This window comes from Dendropsophus ebraccatus, chromosome 6 (assembly GCF_027789765.1).
Source record: "Dendropsophus ebraccatus isolate aDenEbr1 chromosome 6, aDenEbr1.pat, whole genome shotgun sequence".
Classification (NCBI taxonomy): domain Eukaryota; kingdom Metazoa; phylum Chordata; class Amphibia; order Anura; family Hylidae; genus Dendropsophus; species Dendropsophus ebraccatus.
The window spans coordinates 131,266,928-131,281,940 of record NC_091459.1 but is presented as its reverse complement, the minus strand read 5'-3'; the positions used below and the strand labels follow the sequence as shown (position 1 = coordinate 131,281,940).

Here is a 15,013-nt window from a genome sequence, read left to right as displayed (position 1 = left end):
GGACCCCATATCCCTGTGATGTCTCCTGTGGTATCAGCAGCAGATCCTGTAAGGTGTGAGGACCCCATATCCCTGTGATGTCTCCTGTGGTATCAGCAGCAGATCCTGTAAGGTGCGGACCCCATATCCCTGTGATGTCTCCTGTGGTATCAGCAGCAGATCCTGTAAGGTGTGAGATGCGGACCCCATATCCCTGTGATGTCTCCTGTGGTATCAGCAGCCGATCCTGTAAGGTGCGGACCCCATATCCCTGTGATGTCTCCTGTGGTATCAGATCCTGTAAGGTGTGAGGACCCCATATCCCTGCGATGTATCCTGTGGTATCAGCATCCTGTAAGGTGTGAGGACCCCATATCCCTGTGATGTCCCCTGTGGTATCAGCATCCTGTAAGGTGTGAGGACCCCATATCCCTGTGATGTCTCCTGTGGTATCAGATCCTGTAAGGTGTGAGGACCCCATATCCCTGTGATGTCTCCTGTGGTATCAGCATCCTGTAAGGTGTGAGGACCCCATATCCCTGTGATGTCTCCTGTGGTATCAGCAGCACTGTAAGGTGTGAGGACCCCATATCCCTGTGATGTCTCCTGTGGTATCAGATCCTGTAAGGTGTGAGGTGCGGATCCCATATCCCTGTGATGTCTCCTGTGGTATCAGCAGCAGATCCTGTAAGGTGTGAGGTGAGGACACCATATCCCTGTGATGTCTCCTGTGGTATCAGCATCCTGTAAGGTGTGAGGTGCAGACCCCATATTCCTGTGATGTCTCCTGTGGTATCAGCAGCAGATCCTGTAAGGTGTGAGGACCCCATATCCCTGTGATGTCCCCTGTGGTATCAGCAGTATATCCTGTAAGGTGTGAGGACCCCATATCCCTGCGATGTCTCCTGTGGTATCAGCAGTAGATCCTGTAAGGTGTGAGGTGCGGACCCCATATCCCTGTGAAGTCTCCTGTGGTATCAGCAGCAGATCCTGTAAGGTTTGAGGACCCCATATCCCTGTCATGTCTCCTGTGATATCAGCAATAGATCCTGTAAGGTGTGAGGTGCGGACCCCATATCCCTGTGATGTCTCCTGTGGTATCAGCATCCTGTAAGGTGTGAGGACCCCATATCCCTGCGATGTATCCTGTGGTATCAGCAGTAGATCCTGTAAGGTGTGAGGTGCGGACCCCATATCCCTGCGATGTATCCTGTGGTATCAGCAGCAGATCCTGTAAGGTGTGAGGTGCGGACCCCATATCCCTGTGATGTCTCCTGTGGTATCAGCAGCAGATCCTGTAAGGTGTGAGGTGCGGACTAGAGTTGATCGAACCTCGGAAAATCGTAGGTTTGATCGAACTTGAACATACCCGTACCTTTCGCGTTAGATTGCTGATGCCTTCCCGGTGCGTGGGAAAGGAGGAGAGTGCCCGGGGACCCCCTGGAATTTCTGGATTCAGCCTAGGTAATGTGGTATCAGCAGCAGTAGAATCCTGACAGTCATGGAGCTATCCCCCTGCTCTTGACCCTGTAAGCTTTCTGTGTTGCTCGCTGCCACAGGGGGAAGCCTCCAAATTCAATACATGAACAAGATGCAGCACTCACCAATTTGCTTGCAAAAAAAATGGGTTGTGGACGCTCTGCTCGCATGTGCAGTGTGCTGAATCTGGCCCTATATGTCACTGATCTGCAGAATAAAAGTAATCGCATAATGGACAGCCATAAAAATCAAACTATCAGAAGCTGAAATTGGTCCAAAAAAAAAGGGGCAAGGTTCAGAAAAAATAATAGTTATGGCCTGATAAGTCTAAATTTAGATTTTGACACGTCTCTATGGAGAAAAGTCAACAACCCCGGTAAAGGATGTAACTGTGTACTGTAACCTGCAGTATTACCAACTCGTCACTTATAAATCACGGACACAGATAAGACATTGTATCATGATTATAAGCCTGGATAATAATGGCCCAAGTTTTATTATGGTAATCACATTTTATAGACAGAATATGGGGCGGTACTACACATGCGTAGTGTATCCATATGAAATGTAAACATTTAATACAGGCGGGGTTCCAAGTCACAAGACATGTCACACTCTGATAGGCCAGTCCATATATGGTAGCAGTTTCCTGTACGGCGCAGTCAGGCTAGTATAATGTGTTATTCTACATAAATTGTTTATAGATTACTGTCTCCCTGCTCCTTGTGTATTGTGTCTATAAATAATAACTTTCCAGGAGCTCTTCTCATTGACGTGCTTCCAGCATTCCTCTTCTTCATCCAGAACATCTCTCTGTCACCCTCTGATCATCTCCAGCCTCTTCAGAGAGCAGTATATATATATATATATATATATATATATATATATATATATATATGTGTAGTCATATAGGTATGGTGCAAGTAGGTAAAATCCCAATACCTGGCCTTATCATGGCCTTTAGAGGACGTTTTGGGGAAAAAAATGAAGAGGAAAAAAAAACCCAATAATATCTGTGATGATAAAAGTGGTTAAATAATTCTACAAAATGCAGCTCAGTAATTTTGCCTTCTGGCCTCCTCACACAGTACCATACTGCTGCCCTGCGGCTGTGAGGTGAGTCACACTGGATGGATTCTGAGAGGCTTCTTCCTTATTGAGGCAGCCATTTTATTGGAGACCACAAACAGGAGTCATACTGTACAGACATCGGTCAACATCAATGAAGACACAACGGAAACGTCACTCCTTCCCTCTAGAAATAAAGCTTTGCAAAGACACGTCCACCCTAACAGTGCGCGGCGCCATTTTTGAAATGGGCAACTTTTACCTTTACACAATAAACACTTCACAGTTTAAAGTCTCATCTGTAGCCTATTTCTATATAAAGAATTTGCCCCTGTTATATATATAGTGAGAGTTACAGTGTGGATATCCCTCAGGGATTACACAAATAGGGTTTTGCCCACAGTTAAGATGGCCGCGGACTTACACTCAGGACTTCATCCGTGTCCGGCAAGCGGAAGTTATGCTGTTGAGGGGGCGGGGCTTTTGGAAAAGAGGAGAGGAGCCGGTAATCGTGAGTATGTGAGTGGTGTTCTTATCGTTTACAGCTGTGCGGACACCGGGGAGGAAGGGAGGGGGAGTAAGGACGCGGGTCACATGATTATTTAACTAATTCATCGCCATTCCAGGGATCAGGCTCATGTATAGTGTATGGTGGATCCGGTTTGCTAGAGTGAAACTAAAAGGGTCACTGCAGGGAGTGCAGGATGTACCATGTAACACAGTGCCGGGGGGGAGGGGGGCTCATTGCTGCAGATTGTACCATTTAACATGGTATTGAGGGGACATGGCTATTACACATGTAGCAGGAAGTGTCCAATAACTGCAGGTGTCATATATACATTCCCATCTCTTCCATATATATATATATATATATATATATATATATATATATGTCAGAGCCTGTAGCTAAGGGCTTCTACAGTTATACCGAGGCTTATACCAAGTTGACAATATAAAAGGGGGTGCAGGTGTTAAAGGGGTTATCCAACGCTACAAAAACATGGCCACTTTCTTCCAGAGACAGCCCCCACTCTTGTCTCCAGATTGGGTGGGGTTTTGCTGCTCAGTTCCATTGAAGTAAATGGAGCTTAATTGCAAACCATACCTGAACTGGAGACAACAGTAGGGGGAAAAGTGGCCATGTTTTTGTAGCGCTGGATAACCTCTTTAATTGCAAACCACACCTGATCTGGAAGAAAGTGCTGTCTCTGAAAGAAAGTGGCCATGTTTTGTAACCCTTTTAATTGAGCCAACTCCTATCAGCTGGAGTGGAGAGATCAGTGTTAAGCAGGACAACAACTCCCACCATTGTATGCTGGGAGATGTAGTTTTACAGCAGATGGAGAACCAGGAAGTGCCCTATATCCCTAGGCCATGGGGGGGGGAACCTTCCTCCCTCCAGATGTTGCAAAACTACAATTCCCATCATGCCTGGACAGCCGAAGCTAAAGCGTTTACCCTATAAAAATCTGCAGGTAATCTCATAACATGTAATCTGGATTTATATGGTTCCTAAACTGATGGCGTGCTATGAGATTATCTGCTGATTGTTGTGCATGAAGTCTGCATCTGTACACAAGTTCTATTCCTGTGAATGGGTTGTCGTCGCAGGAAACACATTCATTGCTGCAAACTGCATTCAGATAAGTAGGACGGCTGCAGAAATGGCTGCAACAAATCTGTTGCTTGTAAATTCACCCCGATTTATCTGACAGATTTTTTTTTTAAGCCAAAGCCAGGAAAGGACTATAAATAGAGATGAGCGAACCGGGTTCGAGTCCATCCGAACCCGAACGTTCGGCATTTGATTAGCGGTGGCTGCTGAGCTTGGATAAAGCTCTAAGGTTGTCTGGAAAACATGGATATAGTCATTGGCTACATCCATGTTTTCCACATAGCCTTAGGGCTTTATCCAAGTTCAGCAGCCACCGCTAATCAAATGCCGAACGTTCGGGTTCGGATGGACTCGAGCATGCTCAAGGTTTGCTCATCTCTAACTATAAATAGAGAACAGGTCATAAAGGAAAGACTGAGATTTCTCCTCTTCTCAAATCCATTCCTGGCTTTGGCTTCAAAAATCTGTCAGATAAATCTCTGTGTAAAGACACCCTAAGGCTGCATTCACATGTTCCGTGGTGTGGAATGCCTGTAACGGACTTCTCCACCGCCTGGGCAGCATCTGTCATAAGATGCTGGGAGCGGGGGGAACTGTACAGATATGCGCTGCACTGGCGCATATCTGTACAGTTCCCCCCTCCCAGCGTATAACCCGAGGCGTATTCCGTCCCACGTCTCCACATGCGGCGGCGCGCATTTCCGCCTGTGCCATAGACACTATTCTGTGCACGGGCAGATTACGCGTTCCGTTGAAAGAATAGACATGGAATCCGCCCATGCACAGAATAGAGTCTATGGCACGGGTGGAAATGCGCGCCACCGCGTGCGGGGTCGTGCAACGGAATACGCCCCGGGTTGTACGCGGCAATTCTGTAGTGTGCACGCACCCTAAGGGTAGCTTCACACGTACTGGATCCGCAGCGGATTTCACGCTGTGCGTTTGTTGGGGTACTGTCATTCTGCATAGGGTTACATACTGGCAGCAGAATTTTCATTCCACTGCGAGTATGTAAACGCCGGCCCTCTTAACCCACAGCGGCCGGGTGCATACATTACCTGGTCTGCGCTCCGGAATGCTTCTGTGACATCCCGCTCAGCCAATCAATGGTGGCAACAGGACAGCGCACTGACTGGCTGAGCAGGACGTCAGGATGTTGGGAGGCACAGAAGCATACTGGAGCGCGGACCAGGTAATGTATGCACCCGGCCGCTGTGGGTTAAGAGGGCCGGCGTATACATACTCGCAGTGGAATGAAAATTCTGCTGCCAGTATGTAACCCTATGCAGAATGACAGTAAGGGATTCACAAACTCGCAGTGTAAAATTCGCTGCGGATTCGTTAGTGTGAGTCTAGCCTCACACAGTATTTATGCTCAGTATTTTGCAACCAAAACCAGGAATGGATTGAAAAAACAGAAAGGCTATGGTCACACACTGTTGAAATTGAGTGGATGGCCACCATTTAATGGCAAATAATGTCCGTTATTTCAAAGCAATGTCCATTGCTGTAATTATTTGTCATTAAATGGCGGCCATCCGCTCAATTTCAGCAGTGTGTAAACAGAGCCTTTCTGTGTTTTCAATCCACTCCTGCTTTTGGTTGCAAAAAATACTGTGTGGGAACATAGTCTGAGGTTGACACATATCATTCAGGATACATGTAGTACATGGTAGATATACAGGATACACACACACACATATATATAGAGAGAGAGATAGTACATGATACTTGTAATGCTGGATACATATAATACTGGATAAATATAGTACAGGATATATATAGTACATGATACATGTAGTACTTTATATATATAGTACAGGATACATATAATACTGGATACATATAGTACAGGATATATATAGTACATGATACATGTAGTACTTTATATATATAGTACAGGATACATATAATACTGGATACATATAGTACAGGATATATATAGTACATGATACATGTAGTACTTTATATATATAGTACAGGATACATATAATACTGGATACATATAGTACAGGATATATATAGTACATGATACATGTAGTACTTTATACATATAGTACAGGATACATATAATACTGGATACATATAGTACAGGATATATATAGTACATGATACATGTAATACTTTATACATACAGTACAGGATATATATAGCATTCTTTGGTCTATGGTCCCAGGGCCTGAGCTCTCTGGTTGGATATTACTTCTTTCTATCCCGGATTGTCTATACAGTCTGTCCTTTATGGATGTATCCCATGTGCCTGTACAGATGTATATAATAAGTGTATATACATGGACATGCTCCTTATTGAGCTTATAGAAGAATATTTTTGGACTTTTACTGATTGTCCTTTGTCCTGTTTCGCAGCAATATGGCGGCATTACGCCTTTTCCTGGCGGCATGCCTCTGTTTCTACTCTGTGAGCGCAGACTCCAAGGCTGTGACCACATCCCTCACCACCAAGTGGCCGTCTACATCTCTGCTACTTGAAGCCAGGTAAGACCGTAACAACGTGTCACCATAGAGCAGTGGTTATTGCAGAGGACACAGCAGCGGCCTCTCCCCAGCAGCAGTGTCAGTGCACACAGTACAGATCAGCCTCACCCCGGGCTGTGTACTCAGCTTCTCCCCAGCAGCGGTGTCAGTGTGCACAGTACAGATCAGCCTCCCCCGGGCTGTGTCCTCAGCTTCTCCCCAGCAGCGGTGTCAGTGTACACAGTACAGATCAGCCTCTCCCAGGCTGTGTACTTACCTCCTCCCCAGCAGTGGTGTCAGTGTGCACAGTACAGATCAGCCTCACCCCGAGCTGTGTACTCAGCTTCTCCCCAGCAGTGGTGTCAGTGTGCACAGTACAGATCAGCCTCCCCGCGGGCTGTGTACTCAGCTTCTCCCCAGCAGTGGTGTCAGTGTGCACAGTACAGATCAGCCTCTCCCAGGCTGTGTACTTACCTCCTCCCCAGCAGTGGTGTCAGTGTGCACAGTACAGATCAGCCTCACCCCGAGCTGTGTACTCAGCTTCTCCCCAGCAGCGGTGTCAGTGTGCACAGTACAGATCAGCCTCCCCCCGGGCTGTGTACTTACCTCCCCCCCAGCAGTGGTGTCAGTGTGCACAGTACAGATCAGCCTCCCCCCGGGCTGTGTACTTACCTCCCCCCCCAGCAGTGTTGTCAGTGTGCACAGTACAGATCAGCCTTACCCCGGGGCTGTGTACTCAGCTTCTCCCCAGCAGTGGTGTCAGTGTACACAGTACAGATCATCCTCCCCCCAGGCTGTGTACTCAGCTTCTCCCCAGCAGTAGTGTCAGTGTACACAGTACAGATCAGCCTCCCCCCGGGCTGTGTACTCACCTTCTCCCCAGCAGTGGTGTCAGTGTACACAGTACAGTACAGATCAGCCTCACCCCGGGCTGTGTACTCAGCTTCTCCCCAGCAGTGGTGTCAGTGTACACAGTACAGATCAGCCTCACCCCGGGCTGTGTACTCAGCTTCTCCCCAGCAGTGGTGTCGGTGTCAGTGTACACAGTACAGATCAGCCTCTCCAGGGCTGTGTCCTCAGCTTCTCCCCAGCAGTAGTGTCAGTGTACACAGTACAGATCAGCCTCTCCTGGGCTGTGTCCTCAGCTTCTCCCCAGCAGTGGTGTCAGTGTACACAGTACAGATCATCCTCCCCCCAGGCTATGTACTCAGCTTCTCCCCAGCAGTAGTGTCAGTGTACACAGTACAGATCAGCCTCCCCCCGGGCTGTGTACTTACCTCCCCCCCAGCAGTGGTGTCAGTGTACACAGTACAGATCATCCTCACCCCGGGCTGTGTACTCAGCTTCTCCCCAGCAGTAGTGTCAGTGTACACAGTACAGATCAGCCTCCCCCCAGGCTGTGTACTCAGCTTCTCCCCAGCAGTAGTGTCAGTGTACACAGTACAGATCAGCCTCACCCCGGGCTGTGTACTCAGCTTCTCCCCAGCAGTAGTGTCAGTGTACACAGTATGTGTATTGTAGACAAGCTACAATACATGTCATTGTAATCAGACATAATGCTTTGCATGTTCTTGTGTCCATCGTCCTTACCTGTGCTTTCTTTCCTAGTGAGTTTCTGGCAGACGATGGGCTGGATAAGTTTTGGACGTTTGTGGATGAAACCCAACAAGTGGATTTTACAGGTAGTGATCCCAGAGTTGTGTTTTTTCCCCTAGCAGCATGAAGCGTTTCCATGCTTACTGATCCTGACATGAGGTTTCGGAATATCTGAAAGTAAAAACTACTTGTGGTTTGTAAGAACAGTTTGTATGAGGTGAGGAGTCACTTAGATGCCATCCTCAGGGCAGTATATGCATGAGGCCGGGGACATTCACATTCTCATTTACAGGTTATAGAGTTAGGGTCCTATTACACGGGCCGACTTGGCCCAATCATTTTGGTAAACGAGTGCCGATCTGCTAGATCCCATTAGACGGCCCGATAATCAGGCAGTAAGGGCTGCATGGACATCCCCGCTCCCGGTCTTCTCACCTGTGCCCCGCAGCTTCCTGGTCCGGGACCGCTGCGGCCTGCGATCGGCTGAGCGGCCTTTCAGCTGACAGGCCGCTGGGACCGGAAAGCTGCAGAGCACAGGAGAGAAGACCGGGAGTGGGGAGAGGTAAGTTGTCAGGTGTTTGGGGAATCGTCGGCCGTGCATCAGTATTGCACATAGCGATGCGCAGTTGGTGTCCGACGATTACGCGGAGCAATAATCAGCCAAATCTGCCCAATTTGGCCTATTATCGCTCTGTATAATAGGACCCTTGCTCAGGTCTAATAGAATTGGGGTTGAGTGATATACAGGGAGCAAGGATGTTTGACCAGACATAGGCATCCAGTTAGTGAGGGTCCAATGACTGATCGCAAGTCATTTCATTCTATCCTGGCTGCTCTGCACCAATGACTTGTACATCCCCGACATCTATCGCACAGCAAGTTGTATTGTTTTGTGTGAAATTTGGAGAAATCTGGTAGTGACATAGTGTCCAGAAGGTGTCAGTATAACCTATATGTTTGGTTTGCAACCCACGTACGGCCCTATTACAAAAAACGATTATCGGACGCTAATTGTCTCATGTAATAGAAGACAATGATCAGCCCACATGAACGATGTCGGCTGATCGTTGTCTGACGTTGTCTTTCAACATGTTACAAGAAAAACAACTAAGATATTGACGATCTGCTGCCGTCGCCCTGTGGAATAAAAGCAACAGCATCGGACTGCTGCTATCTCCTATGGGCCACCCGAAAGATCTAGCAATCGACCCGGGCAGCCCCCATCCCTCCGGCTCTTACCCGCTCGCTATGTGTAATGCGCGGAGCAAGCGAGTGCTGACAGCTCTTGTTTGCTCCTCTGCATCGCCCCGTGTAATAGGGCTTTAGTCTGACTGATCGGTAGAATGGGGTTACTCCTCTACCCGCCCTTTGCCCATGAGACCTGGACCTGCATTGGGAGTCTGTCCAAGATACGTGACGCAGAGGCAGGAATGAACACGCTAAACGCTAATCGTTCTGCTGATCACAGTCTGAACATTCAGACCCCGACCAATCATAACTTTGTGACATATTAAAGTTTTTTTTATTGCCAGGTCCTCTTATTTGTGTACATACTCAGAATACCCCCAGTAATTTAGTAATTATATTTATACCTTAGGTTCTGATTCTGCCATCTACGACCTATTGCTGAAAAGAGCCGGTCGCCTCCTCTCTCCCGTCCAGCAGAACCTGATGAAGTTTGCGCTGTCTCTCCGCTCTTACTCAGCTGCTGTCCAGACCTTTCAGCAGGTTAGTATCTGGTTCTTGCACATTGGAAGGGTTATAGAAAAGGTCGGGACAGGTTTTATTCAGCATTGGTTCCTAATATTTGGCGAATTTTTCTCTGGATATATATTTTTGTGTTGGGCACCTCTTTATTGATTTTATTTTTCCTGGGAAAACTCCCTTTAATTTCAGATTGCATCAGATGAGTCGCCCCCTGCAGGCTGTAAAGCTTTCATAGTGGTTCATGGAGAGAAGACCTGTGATCTGGACAAGCTGCCATCGCTCCTCAATGGAGCTCTGGATAGGTACAGTATGCTGTGTATTTGTTGCAGACAATCTGTGGGATTAGAGGGGGTTGTGCAGACTCTAGGAGGATCATCCGTAAACCTCAGATATGGCTGCTGTAACATTCCCTTTAAGGGTGCCTTCACACGTACCGGATCCACAGCGGATTTCACGCTGCGAGTTTGCATTCCGCTGCAGATATACGACACTGCCCCTTTAACCCCCAGCTGCCCGTCGCCTGCAGCCCCGGCCCGAAGCATAAATTACCTGCTTGGCGTCGGGGCTATGTGAAGCTCCCGGCTCCCCTCGCTCCTCATTAGCCAATCAGTGCTGCCGTGCACTGATTGGCTGATGAGGAGCGATGGGAGCTTCACACAGCTGCGGCGCCTAGCAGGTAATGTATGCAGGGGCAGCCCTGGAGCATACATCACCTGCTCCAGGCTCCTGCTTGCTTCGGAGCCTCCCGACATCTCCCGGTGGTCAGCCAATCAGTGGGCTATGGCAGGGCAGCGCACTGATTGGCTGACCACCAGGAGATGCTGGGGGACCTCAAAGCAAGTGAGAGCCTGGAGCAGGTACTGTATGCTCCGGGCCAGGGGCTGCGGGCGCTTAAAGGAGCCTGGTTACATATCCGCAGTGGAATTAAAATTCCGCTGCGGATATGTAACCCAATAGACCTTCTTACTACATGAATTCGCAGTGGATTTCGCTGCAAACTTGCAGCGTGAAATCTGCTGCGGATCCGGTACGTGTGAGGGTACCCTTAGGCTATGTGCACATACCATTTTTTGAGGATCAATCCAATTGGTGGGAAGATGTGGTTATTTTTGTTAGATGTTAATTAGCTGTTTTATGGTTGTTGGTTTTTTTTTTTTTTTTTTTTTTGGGGGGGGGGGGGGCATTTTACAACCCCAAAAGTATTATGGGGGAGATTTATCAAACATGGTGTAAAGTGAAAGTGGCTCAGTCGACCCTAGCAACCAATCAGATTCCACCTTTCATTTCTTAAAGAGTCTGTGAGGAATGAAAAGTGGAATCTGATTGGTTGCTAGGGGCAACTGAGCCAGTTTCACTTTACACCCTGTTTGATAAATCTCCCCCTATGTGTACACATAACCTGGCGCTTGCTGAGGTTTACAGCCAAATGACCCAATGGGATGGTCTGAATATTGGAGGCGGCTGTATCTAGCCATTGTTACTGCAAGGGAACAGTAGTATTACATGGCTGCCGTCTATGGACAGCCATGCAGCACAGTCAATAATGCCAGATATGAAGCATATGTACTATGTTGAACTAGAAGGAATATAGATCAAATGTATATATGTTATAGGAGTCCTAGCAATCTGTACGTATATGTGTGCAAACCTATGGTATCTATGGGGGAGATTTATCAAACGTGGTGTTAAGTGAAACTGGCTCAGTTGCCCCTAGCAACCAATCAGATTCCACCTTTCATTCTACAGACTCTTTGGAAAATGAAAGGTGGAATCTGATTGGTTGCTAGGGGCAACTGAGGCAGTTTCACTTTACACCATGTTTCATAACTCGCCCCCCATGTGTACAGTGGGTTAAACATCTCCATTGCTGATTTGACGTGCTCACATATACATCAATGTATGTAGATCACGTCCGTTGTATGTAGGTCAGAGGAAGTCTACTGAAGTAGAATTGATGTTACTTAAAGGGAATGTGTCACCTAAATTTTCTTTTACTGATTAGAATTAGATACTAAAACTTGTTCTTTTATTTGATTCTGTTTCTATTTCCTGACTATAATTTTTTTAATTTCACTTGTACATTGTTATGTGGGCGACCGTCTTTCCTGAGCTGTTTTTAACAGTATTTTGTGACATGCTTTACAGCAAAACTCATGAACATAGACAAAAATAGACAGACTATGTCCCCTTGAGATGTATATGAAACATTACTGAGCATGCCCTGTGACCTGTGAAGGGAGCTGCTATTGTCTCCTCTATCTACTGGTGTCACATGATGCTGCAATGCTGTACAGATTACTTTACAGCAGCCTTCTCATCACCACCGACACAACAGGAAGTCTCAGCTTAGTTTCAGCCCCAGTGGCGAGAATGAGAACTGCAAGATCTCAGGATTATTTTATAATATAGATAGAAAAATGGAAAATTGGAAAAAAATGTCACCAAAAATTAAACAAAAAGTCATTTTCTGATGGCACATTCCCTTTAACACGTATGTGATATTATCTGAAGCTTTGCGAAAAGTAAACTTCTTAAGGCAAACATTACTGGGCAATAGTCTACAGCAGGGGAGTCAAACTTGTGGCCCTCCAGTTGTTAGGGAACTACAATTCCCATCATGCTTTAGCTGTCCAGGCTTGATGAGATTTGTAGTTTTGCTATGATAATAATGTATTTTCTTGTAGTTTACATTCATCTTATTTAGTATTGAATCACTGTAGCCGGCGATTTACTCACTATATAATGTTATGTGGACAGGCCGAAGCCTTTCTTGTTTAAGGGAGATCACCAGTACCCCGGCTCATCCCCTGACAGTCCGGTCGTCATACTCTATGGTGAAATCGGCACCAGAGAATTTTCACCCTTCCACCAACATCTGTCGGAACAGGCGAGAGCGGGGAAGATTTTATATGTACTACGGCACTATGTGGCGGTAAGAATCACTCACCATTATTCCATCTATTCATTCTTTTTTTTTATTTTTAAAGGGATCAGACATGTTGGATTTTCTCATGTCTGAGGCTTTTGCTCTTGGGGTAGATAGGTCACTAGCAGAGGTGGGCAGCGGTGGCCCCATTCAGAACACACGCACGCTCAGCTGAAGCCAACATGCATATGTATGGGGGATGGTCGGGAGTAGTGATGAGCGTGCTCAAGTAAGATCGCTCAGCATTTGAATACTGGTGGCTGACGAAATTGGAGACAGCTCTAGGGAGTCTGGGAACACATGGATCCATATTTTTCCAGACTACCTTGGGCTGCATCCAGTTTTGTTAGCTACCGGTATTCAAATGTCAAGCGATTCGACTTGAGCATGCTAGAGCCTCACTCATCTCTAGTTGGCAGGACTAGCTGTCAGGTGAATCAGTATGGAGGCTGTCCCATTCAAGTGAATGGGGCAGTTCTATAGTCATGGATACATATACTATGACAGTGCAGGGATGAGTACAAGTAAACTGTGAAGAGGCTGTGGCACTGGCAGCCCTTTATACAGCTGATTGGCGGGGGTGCCGGGAGTCCAATCCTGGCCAATCTTATATCTATGGCCTGTCTTGGGGATTGGCCTTGGGCTTTGTCCAGTGAGTAACCATCCCAATGCAGAAATGAAGGGGCTTTTCCATATTTTATTGGATGTTACAGACGTTTAATGGTTTAAAAAACAGGGAATGTTACCGCTGTGATGTCATGTACTTGTCCTGTTTCCATAGAATCCTGGGACAGAAAAGGTATTCCTCTCAGGGTACGGTGTGGAACTGGCCATTAAAAGTACAGAATACAAAGCAAAGGATGACACACAAGTGAAAGGTAACAGCGAAGTCTGATGTGATCGTGTTAAAGGGATTGTCTAGTTTAAGAAATCAAACATGGTGTAAAGTGAAACTGGCTCAGTTGCCCCTAGCAACCAATCAGATTCCACCTTTCATTCCTCACAGACTCTTTGGAAAATGAAAGGTGGAATCTGATTGGTTGCTAGGGGCAACTGAGCCAGTTTCACTTTACGCCATGTTTGATAAATCTCCCCCTATATGTCCTACTGGGGAAGTCTTTGGCTATAGACAAATGGTTACTGTGAGCGTGCTTCCTGCAATACACAGAAATCATATTCACTTAAATTGTTTTCAAATCAACTGTTTTTAGAAAGTTATACAGATTCGTAAAATACTTCTATTTAAAAAACTCCAGACTTTCAGTACTTATCTGCTGCATGTCCTGCAGGAAGTGGTATATTCTTTCCTGTATAATACGGTGCTCTCTGATGCCACCTCTGTCCATGTCAGGAACTGTCCAGAACAGCAGCAAATTCCCATAGAAAACCTCTCCTTCTCTGGGCAGTTCCTGACATGGACAGAGGTGGCGGCAGAGAGCTTTGTGTCAGACTGGAAAGAATACACCACTTCCTGCAGCACATACAGCAGCTGATAAGTACTGGAAGGCTTGAGAATTTTAATAGTAGTAATTTACAAATCTGAATAACTTTCTGACAGTTGTTGATTTGAAAAAAGTAAAACAAAATTCCGCAAAGTATCCCTTTAACCCATAGCTGCACCAGGACGTTACTGAACGTCCTCGTGCCGCTATGGGAGTTCAGAGGGGGGTCGCGCGGCGACCCCCCTCTGAAATGCCGCGATCCCGGGTGCCGCATGTAGCCCGGAATCGCGGCTATTAGTGGGCACGGTCCGATCGCCGTGCCCGCTAATTAAGTACTTAGAAGCAGCTGTCAAAGTTGACAGCTGCTTCTAAATACTTGCTCAAATGCATACCTGGTGGTCTAGTGGGGGGATCGCCCCCCTGCGGCGCGATTGCGGGGGGGCGATCCCCGCATCCATCCCGGGCCGGGGTCTGCGCCGTAATGGCGCTGATCCCGGCTCGGCATTCTATTGCTTTTGGCTGCAGCAGCCAAAAGTAATAGAACACCGATCTCATGGATTCATGCAGTATAACTATACTGCATGGATCTCTATGAGAGATCAGAGTGCATATACTAGAAGTCCCCCAGGGGGGATAACCCTAACCCCAGGGGGAATAACCCTAACCCCAGGGGGAATAACCCTAACCCCAGGGGGGCTTCTAGTATATGTGTAAAGTAAAAGAAAA

The 15,013-nt window shown here is 46.9% G+C and overlaps 1 protein-coding gene across 4 annotated transcripts in view; it reads left to right on the top strand.

The window, feature by feature from the left end:
* Positions 1 to 2,993: 2,993 nt before the first annotated feature.
* The window catches only part of UGGT1 (UDP-glucose glycoprotein glucosyltransferase 1), a 53,529-nt gene continuing 41,509 nt past the window's right edge, over positions 2,994 to 15,013 (top strand). For 2 of the 4 annotated variants that reach the window (XM_069973032.1, XM_069973029.1), the window contains exons 1-7: positions 2,994 to 3,045; positions 6,509 to 6,637; positions 8,225 to 8,298; positions 9,810 to 9,940; positions 10,109 to 10,221; positions 12,677 to 12,851; positions 13,627 to 13,723. In XM_069973032.1, coding sequence (XP_069829133.1) covers positions 6,513 to 6,637; positions 8,225 to 8,298; positions 9,810 to 9,940; positions 10,109 to 10,221; positions 12,677 to 12,851; positions 13,627 to 13,723 — 715 coding nt within the window. In that variant the 5' untranslated portion in view covers positions 2,994 to 3,045; positions 6,509 to 6,512. The remainder of the gene's footprint in view (positions 3,046 to 6,508; positions 6,638 to 8,224; positions 8,299 to 9,809; positions 9,941 to 10,108; positions 10,222 to 12,676; positions 12,852 to 13,626; positions 13,724 to 15,013) is intronic. The other 2 variants (XM_069973030.1, XM_069973031.1) reach the window with 2 other exon arrangements.